Source organism: Crinia signifera, chromosome 1 (genome assembly GCF_055691185.1).
Source record: "Crinia signifera chromosome 1, ASM5569118v1, whole genome shotgun sequence".
NCBI classification, from domain to species: Eukaryota; Metazoa; Chordata; class Amphibia; order Anura; family Myobatrachidae; genus Crinia; species Crinia signifera.
This window is the reverse complement of record NC_139217.1, coordinates 199,717,947-199,727,804: the sequence shown is the minus strand read 5'-3', so window position 1 is coordinate 199,727,804 and position 9,858 is coordinate 199,717,947. Positions and strand designations below refer to the sequence as shown.

At 40.4% G+C, this 9,858-nt stretch overlaps 1 protein-coding gene across 3 annotated transcripts in view; it reads right to left on the bottom strand.

Annotated features, from left to right (window-relative positions):
• Nucleotides 1–330: 330 nt before the first annotated feature.
• The window catches only part of G3BP2 (G3BP stress granule assembly factor 2), a 52,991-nt gene continuing 43,463 nt past the window's right edge, over nucleotides 331–9,858 (bottom strand). For 2 of the 3 annotated variants that reach the window (XM_083179150.1, XM_083179151.1), the window contains 5 exons: nucleotides 7,654–7,755; nucleotides 7,267–7,369; nucleotides 4,257–4,385; nucleotides 3,743–3,861; nucleotides 331–3,183 (listed from right to left, as the gene is read on the bottom strand). In XM_083179150.1, the coding sequence (XP_083035276.1) occupies nucleotides 2,914–3,183; nucleotides 3,743–3,861; nucleotides 4,257–4,385; nucleotides 7,267–7,369; nucleotides 7,654–7,755 (723 nt within the window). In that variant the 3' untranslated portion in view covers nucleotides 331–2,913. The remainder of the gene's footprint in view (nucleotides 3,184–3,742; nucleotides 3,862–4,256; nucleotides 4,386–7,266; nucleotides 7,370–7,653; nucleotides 7,756–9,858) is intronic. The other variant, XM_083179152.1, reaches the window with a different exon arrangement.

The following is a 9,858-nucleotide window of genomic DNA, read 5'->3' as shown; positions in this document are numbered from 1 at the left end:
AGAGCAGCTTGGTTAGGGTAAAAATGTTTGACGTTTCTCCAGGCCTGAAATGGTCACGGTGTAGACTGCGGTCAGGAAGAAAAAAAGAAATGGTCACAATACAGTAATCTGGAAGGGCGTGCAAGGGGAGATGGCGCTGGAAAGTGACTGCATACTGAAAAAGTGGATAAATCCAGTTTTTGTGCTTTTTCTTTCTTTATATAAAATGGTGTTATTTTTAGGGGAACTTTAAAATAAATATATACATTGTTTATTCATAACAGAAACATTGAGGCATATTATATAATTTACGTAACGGCTTAGAAATTGAATTATTGAGATCAGCCATGCTGTAGACATCAGTAGTTTATTGTCGACTGTTGTTTTCAAACACATTCAGAATATGGAAACTGAAGTAAAAAAAACAAACAAAAAAAAAAAACTCCAGAAGACTAAAATCTACTGACATGTTAACACATTACAGCAATAAAGATGGTAAATCATTCACAACTGTCTTCTACAGCTAGGTAATTATAGTACGCCAATTGTGCTGAAACAGAAGTGCAATGATTGGTTATTACAACAAACAAATTAACTGCCCCACACAATAATGAAAGTGGAAACTGTAACCATGTTGGATGAGGTACATTTACTGAAAGATTAAGACAACACTTAAATGTACATAGTAAAGTAGGTGAACAATCACCAGGTAAACGTCTCAGATGAATAAAGGTTTATTCAAGGTATACCAACATAAGTCAGACATGAAAGTTTAATGGCTCCAACACTTCTCTAGCATGGTATGTTACACTTATACACAAGTCCTCCATTTGCTGTTACACAGTTCAGATTATGGGGTTTACCATCATAAAAATATAAAAGAAAAATATAAAAAAACAACAAATGTAAAAAAAGAAAAAAAACACAACTATTTGCAAACTTTACCAATGAAAGATTGGAATGATGCTAAAAGCCAGTCCACATTTCACTGTGTGCGAAGGAATTCAAGTACGATACCTCCAGGTAACAGATGTAATACTTCTACCAAAATATATATATATATATATATATATATATATATATATATATATATATATATATATATATATATATATATATATATATATATATATCCTACAAGAGATCTGTCTCCCAGAAATGTATGAAATAGTGCAAGACTTGATATCAAAAACAGAAGACCTCAAGTGTAAATGTAATAAAGTAACATCCAAACCAAAAAAAAAAAAAAAATCTGCCATATGCAAGAGGCTGATTTTGCCTAGGGAACTGGAGAAAACACATTTGTGCACAATCATTAGTTTTCGGAAGAGGCTCAGCAAACAGTTGCATAAGTCAAAAGCAGCATGTTGCTCCATGTGCATTTTTTGCTAGTATGGATTTTAAGGTTTCCTGCACTTCCAGAGGCAGCTTTAAAGTGTTCACACTTTCTCCTTCAGAGCACTACTCAAAATAACTACACCAGGCAGGTCAGTATCTTCCGCTACATTTGTAGTTTACTGGAATGTATGGTTATAGGCAGGTGGCTGTCCCAAAATGGTGCATTCCAAGGAGATTTCACTTGAGGAGGTCTGTATGAAATAAAGCAAGGAGGGTTGGCAATAAAATAAAGAGGAAAAGATTCCCAAAACAAACACAAAAAAAAAAAAACACAAGCTAATAAAATGACCCTGTATGACATTGTAAAGTGCATACATTTAGAGCTGCTGTTCACTGCTAGAAGCATTGGTACATCCTCTGATTCCAGGTTCAACAGGATGTGAAAAGGTTAATGGAAATGTTCAACAAGACATTTGCAGGGCACCATGTACAGACAATCCACTTTGTATGCACTTCAGGGAGATACAGCAAGGGCTACAAACCGAGGCAGGAGAATTGGTCTTTCCCACATACTGTACTTCAGTCCCCCAACTATTGGTACATAATTACCAACACAGTAATGGTGGACCACAACAAAACAGATCCAAAAAAATAAAAAAAATTATAAATCTACTGATGTACGGATACTGCAGTTTGGTTAGGCAGGCTTTTCAATGATTCTTGAATGTACTGAAGCGGTTTTGGCTTTGCAGCACAGTAAATCATTCACTGTACAAAATCACCAGCAAGGACTGGAATGATGTGTTCATAGAAGGCACCATCATGCTTATTACATTACCAGAGAACTAAATACAATTGAGTACAATTTGTAACTCTGTTTCACTGTACAAAGCTGGAAAAAGGGGTAGTTTGGCAGGGTGGAGTCAGCTGAGCAGCCCGCCATCTCAATATCTCAGATGGGCAAGTGCAAAAATTCTTCATGTATTAAACATTTCACTACATCTGCTCATACTTTTTGAAGTATCAGATTAAGTTCAGAATTATAATTAAATTCCAGAGAATTAACTTTTGATATGAATTGCACCAGGCGATTTATGGCAGAACATACCAGATGCCATAATTTACAAGCTTTTATTCTGGGTTCTTACAACCGTAATAAGGAGACCATTCGTGCTTTTGAAGAGTGCATAACCATTAGTTCCTTCCATATCAAAAGTTTAAGTGGTTAGGAGGCACGCATTGCACTACTTTTGTTTCCAATGAAGAAACCGTAATACTTGCAAGGTGCAACAGAGAACTTTACTAGGGCATGGGCCTCCAAAGTCATTGTAATTACTTGCAGTGCTAATGGTCATCTCAGTCCTTATATATTCAGAAATTGGGATGTATAAATTAACATTTTAAGTCCTGTTGAGAACTGCAAAAAACAAAAAGTTCACCTCAATTGGAAACTGCAAACAAAAAGATGTTTTCACATCAAAGAAATTATGGGGGAAGAAAAAAAAAAAAGGCTGTGTCACATTCCAAAGCTAAAAATTAACAAGAATGCAAACACGACGAATAATGTACCACTGTAGGTTTGACTGTTATTGACTTTCAGCGACGTTGACTAGTGAAACGGCCCTCCATGGATGCTGCTCCTCTTCCTGTGCTAAGCTTTTGTGCCATCCCACCTCGCGGAGGAGGGCCTCTTCCATCCCTATCACGCATCATACCACCACCAATTATTCCACGAGGTCCCCCACCTCCACGGTCATTGCGACGTATATCTCTTCGGTCATCACCACCGCGAGTTTCTCTTTCACGTGCAGCCCTGGTTTTCTTTTCTTCAACATTCAAACGTACTTCCCCACGGAACATGATTGGCTGCATAAAAATAAAATGAGCTCTTAATGACAAAAGTTGCCAAGGTAGGAACTATTTGTAATAGTCAAGATGATGCATTATATACTGCATCATAGTTTTAAGTCAGTACATTTTTCAACTTACGAAACATTAATAAAGCAGCTCCAATTGGAATTACTGGACAGTCTTGCGGGTGTGGTATGGGGCTCAGACAGTGGGGATCCCGACAGTCAGTATCCCGACGTCGGGATCCCAACTGCCGGTGCTCTGACAGGGGGAGAGCGTGAAGAAGCCCCTTGCGGGCTTGCTGCGGGCCCAGTGGCTCGATACGCTCGCCACAGGTTCTATTCTCCCTCTATGGGGGTCGTGGACAGCCACAAGGGAGAATAGCCCGTTAGTCAGGATCCCCCGTCGGAGCAACGGCAGTCGGGATACTGACTGTCGTGATCCCCACTGTCGGAGGGTCATCCGGCACCCCATTCTTGCTTGTGTTATAATGCATATTAAAACCAATGAGCAAGAAATCAATAAGGCATTTTAAAGCATTTTGGCAATAATGCTTTATAGAAGATATACATACTTTTGCTAACAAAATCCTTTGAACTGGTTCGGAATCATCAAATACAACAAATCCGAAGTTTGGAAGCTTCCCACCAACACCTTTGGTATTAATCCGGAGTTCCATTACATTTCCATAGCCTGCAACAATAGAAACATTACATAGCCATAGCCTGAAACAATAGAAACATTTCTAACTAATTATTTTAAAAAGCAAACTATGGTGTTCATCAAGAATAACTATAGATATAAACATTTGTGTTGAAAGAAGGTAATGTTACATCTGGAGCAATAAGCAAATTGTACACTGCACACAATGACCAGATTGCAAATCATTGAATCTGTCAGTAAAGCCCAAAGCATGTAACCAGCTTCAAGCATTACTACGCTCTCCAAAACATTAACCAATTACATTGAAGTTAGCATTGTACTTTGTTGATCTTGCAGCTCAGTATTTGTGTGGTTTTCTATACCCACTAGTTTGCATTCATATAAAAAACACCTTACTTTTATTCAATTATCTTTCTTATACTTACTCATGAAAAACTCTTTCAGTTCACTCTCATCAATATCATGCGGCAGGTTTCCAACAAAGAGCTGGTGACTGTCAGGATAACGGAACATGCGTCGATTGTCAGATTCTCCCTGTTCTGTTTCACCTCTTCCTATTAAAACACCGAAAAAAGGCAATGGTAAGAATTTGTTTTTACAGCAAAGCATAACAGACATTACAAATAATATGTATTAAATATATTTACCCTGCCCTCCCACATCTACTAGTCATCTGATCTAGCTAACCTGCCACTTATAATACTTAACTTGTGTGGCTACTTGGCCTGTCCTGCCTAGGAAATGGAGTTATGTGCATATGCAGAATGGCTTTCATTCCATGGTTGTCTTGAGTTTGGACTTGCAAAACGCCTTGCTAAAAAAAAGCTGTAACCCAGGAACCAGAGCGAAGAGATTTTTTTTTTTAAATGAGCAATAGGGCTAAAACTTACAATTAAGAACCAAAGCCTCAAAGCACTGTCCAACATCTCTTTGGCAGAAAAAAAAAAAAGAAAAAAAAGGGGAGGTAACCTGGGCGCCCATGACTACAAACTGGCATTTTATACAGACAATCTGCTGGCCATTATTTCAGACCTTGTCATCTCACTCGCAGCACTTTATCACCCTTTCCAATTTCAAAATCAATTACACTAATCTATTGCATTAAATGCATCTACCCCGCCACATGTGATAGGGGGTATACGTGGATCCTTTTCTTATATCTGGCACCCAACACACTTCAAATATTAAGGGGTTCTTATGTCCCGCGATGTTGCTGACCTTTATAGAGTTAGCCTTCCTTTACTACATAAAAACTGAAGACGGAGCTCTCGGACTGTCCTAGTTGCGTAGAGATAACTGTAAAAATGAATGTTTTCAAGAAGGTCCTGTAACTACTTCAGGCACTACCCATTGCCATACCAGACGCCTTTTTCAGGGAGCTTCAAGCCACGGTGGGTCAATTTGTCTGTGGTACGACAGGTCATAGGCTGGCTAAATGAATCTTAATCAGAAGGCGTGAAGAGAGGGGTCTACAACTCTTCATCAATGCGTAGTATAGAGCGGAAGCCCACCACCTTTGAAAAAAAATTCTGCTTAGCCGATTTGTTTGGCCAGCCTTTCCCTCCCAGCTCCTACTGACATTTAAAACTGGCATAGAGGCCTTCAGTATGAACTCATATGCCCCTTTCAGACCGCACAAAAAAAAAAGTATTTTGCCGATTTTTTAACTGTTTTAAAACTGTAATCTGTGCGGTCTGAAAGGTGCAGAGTGATTTTACAGTTTCCCAAAAAACTTTTTAGAAACTGTAAAAAAAAGCAGGGTCCTACCCTTTGTTTTTTTTTGCGGTCTGAAACTGTATTTAGGACCCCACACTCTTTCCCCCTCCCCTAGTACCTGGACAGCCCCCCCCCCCCCCCCCCCCCCCCCATACAGCCAGCCGGTAATCCAGGCAACATGTGTCCATGCCTCGCTGTGGACAGGGGAGCTGATACGGGCTGCAGGGGGCAGGCACTCCTCCCTCCAGTCTCTCCAGTGCCACACAGCGCAGGATCCCTTCGGGGAATGTGAAATGAGGCGGGGACCCTGTGGCGGATGGGAACTAGCACTGCAGGGACCCTGCCAGGCATGGGGGGGCGCCGCTGTCTTGGTCCAGGGGGAGCAGAGGGTTTGGATTGTGCTGCCCATGTACTAGTGAGGGGGACCGAGTGCAGCACATACTTTTTGTACTAGATCATCACAAAACCAGGATGAGATAAGCTATTTATACATATACAATAATTGTAACGTGTATGGGCAGCTTTAAACTTGCTCTGACCCGTTTTAAAAAAAAGTTTTAAATACCTGGTCTAAGCAGTTTTTGTGGTGTGAAAGCAGCATTAGAGGTCCAGTGCTCCTGAATATTTTAGTACACATTTGTCAGTTCACCCTCCATCCAGGAAACCCAATACAAAATAATTCCCAGATGGTAACGCTGCCCTGAGCAAGTACCGAATGTTTCCAACTGTATCTGCGCTATGTAAACAAATCACAGGGCACTCCCCTCCACATTTGGTGGCAATGCAATTTACTGGTTTTTGGCAACATGTCCACAAAGTTTTACGTGAGAGCACTGGACACCCAGTTCCAGAGACTCCTGAATTTGGCTCCTCAGCTTGATGGATATGCCACTTTCCAAATACAAAAATTTGCTACTGTGGCCCTTACATCCAATTGGATACAGAGAGTTTGTTTCTATATAACTAAGGAACACTTCACTTCTACCTCGCAGACACCGTGCTCTAGGTTTACCACCACCTGGGCTACATGGCACACCTTCAAAGAATCCCCCCACTACAAAACCTATATGATACAGTTGTCTACTTAGACATCCTAATGCCAATATGACAAACTACTACCTTCTCCTTCCACTATTTTCTTGCTTTATGTCTTTCCCTTCTGTTTCAATGCTGAGGCCAAACAGTTTTAAAGCATAAGTTACGTTAGCAAAAGAAAATATGTTTTAGTATCAATTTGCTGTATTAACCTATAAAATCACACAAAACATGTGTATATCTATATATGCCTCTTATTGCATCCATGATCAATTACAAAATATCTTAAAACAACAATGAGTGTACGCTCCCAGAGCATAGGTGGCGAAAGCATTTATTGTAATCGACTGTGGACAGTCGACCAGTAAATCATGGTGGATGTACAGAAGCAGCAATTACTTATTTAGACTGAGTCCCAAAAAAGAGACACCAAGGGGCTATGGAGTTTCCTATGGTGTACGTTCATGGCCACCTTTGTGTCCAGTACCCATCAACATCTTGAGACTAGGTGGTGTAAGCATTCCACACTGGCAATTTCAGGGAAAAACATGTCAGACGCAGACGATTTTTTTTTTTTTTTTTTGCACAAAATAGGAAAATAAAATAAAAAAAAAAAAAAGTCTGCCCACCCCTGCCCTAGAGAACCTTCAATTGTATAGTGTACATACTGTTCTGCATGTTTACCTGATCTGGGTCCCCTTGGTTGAAAAGATGGACGCTCCCGTGGGCGCTGTTCCCGTGTACGCGGCGGTGGAATTTGAGTTTCTTGCTTATTTTCAGCTCTTGTCTGTAAAAAATAAAAGCTGTAAGTTAAATAAGGTTAAAATGTTTACTAAATTTATCCAATGAACCTATGAAACACTACTCTTTAAAAACTAGTCCTGAAAGGACCAGTTTGTAAATTCAAAATAAGATTTTAAAAGCATTTATATTGAAAAAATAAAATACAAAGAGCAAGACTCATTTACAATAAGACATAAAACTAATACAATTACAGAATAGTACACAAGACAGACAAAAAGGCCTAATGAATAAAATGTGCACTTTGGGGAGAAGTCACAGATAAATTACCTGTGAGACAGAAGCTTTTATTACATGGGGTGGAATTCCTGATGATGGGACAGTACCACTGGGAGGCAGGTTTTTACTGGTCACTGATGCCCACGAGAAAGCCTACAGAAAATAAATGCCGAGACTTAACAAGCTTTACACCGAGTTACCTCTAATATGCTAATACTAATTTAAAAGTGCTTGGTGCTGGATAAGAAGTGTACAAATCAATATAAATCCAAGCAAGGCAGCTATGATAAGGTAGCCAACCACAACCCAAAAAGCAGAAATTAACAGTGCCAAAGTTCTGAACGTATACAACAAATAATTTCTGTTATTGAAAACACCACATTAACGCTCTATCACAAACCACTAACATACAAACTATAAAACATAACTTCAATCATATAGCATGTATTATTGCACCCTACCATCAGACAATATTGTATTACTTAATAGCTGATCATACTCTGAGGCCATCAAGCATTATAGTGCAATAGAGTAGATTTATAAAGACGCAAGTTTATAGAGGTGGGCTCCACACTCTTACAATAATAGGGTGCAAGATTATATTCTAGCATATGCTATAGAATTCAAGTTTTTTTTTTTTCCCTGCCCCTTTATTTTATTATTTACAGTTTCTTATATAGCGCACACATATTATGCAGCACTTTACAGAGAATATTTGAACATACACATCAGTCCCTGCCCCAGTGATGCTTACAATCTATATTCCCTACCACATGTACACACACACACACACACACACACATTCATTCTAGGGTTAATTTTGTTAGGAGCTAAATAACCTACCAGCATATTTTTTGGATTGTGGGAGGAAACTAGAGTACCCGTGGCAAACCCACGCAAGTACGGGGAGAATATACAAACTCCACAGTTAGGGCCATGGTGGGAATCGAACCCATGACCTCAGCGCTGTGAGGCAGTAACGCTAACCATTACACCATCCGTACTGCCCGGCATCACCCTGCTAAAACAATGTGCTGGTCCATCACGTGACTAGATGTTATGCGCACAGTTATCTATTGCTGCCCCCATATCCCTTTGCCCTGCCCCGATCCTAGAGGAACATAGTATTCCCTTTACAGAAAGGCTTATGGGGTTTTGAGGTGGTAGAATATAGTAAAGACTGACATTAATTTTGGTTTGATTAATCCTAAACAATTCAAATCAAAATGTCACAGCAGGGGTCCAGGCACCTGGTAGCGGCAAGTGCCAAAAGACTAGCCGGCCGAGAATTCACTCAGCCAAACAGCGGCTTTCGAAAATATTGTTTTTAAGTTTAGCAGCTGCTTCGTGCCCTGCCGCCCCGCACCGTCCCATATCAGCTACGGGGACCTTGCTGCCCAAAACCTGCAGCAGGTTCAATCTGTAGGGTCTGACACGATATGCACGGGGCCGCGCATTGGGACGGAGGGGGTGTCAAACACATCCGCTTTGGGCATGATCTGACAGTGTATATATGATTATGTCCGAAGGAAAAGTCGGACCTAATCATTCTGATAGCTCCTGGGCAGTTCTCGGGGAGCTACAGGCGGGCAGAGCCGTGAGGCTGCTCACGGAGAGCCGGGGAGGGGCCGCGTTCACCGCCCAATGCCCACCTCCAGGCTACAAATAAGATTATTTGCACATAAGATTATGTGCAGCCCGTCCGACCTGCACATTCCATCGGAATCGGGCCTAAATCGCATTGTGTATGGGAGCCTTTAGTGTATGGGCACATTAAAATGCATGCTACTGTAGACCGTACAACCATTGCCTGCACCTCATAATTACAGTATAACGGTTTACCTTTCTTTCCTTATTTCTATTTAAATTATTAGATTAATAAGAACCTTCATTCTGTTGGGACCCAGAAATGGTCAGGTCAAGTTATTTTTAATGTCTGTAAAGCGCCTTGAGTCCTGTTGGAGAAAGTGCGCTATATAAATAAAACTTACTAAGTGAAGTGTCCCAGGGACCCACTATTTTTTTGGCTATCCATGATCACAGGTGAATAATGGTTCTTTGCTGATTTTGGGCAACCAAGTCCACATAAAAAGAACGGTGGCAGAAACAGGATATTAAGCCTTATTCTTAAGGAAACATCTTCCGACTGTTCCCCAAAACAGAACGGAACATTTTCACCCAGAGTGTCTGGCAAGCGATGTAGTTAAAAAAATAAAAATTCTCAGTGTATAAATACTGAGCGTTTTTCACCCAGAC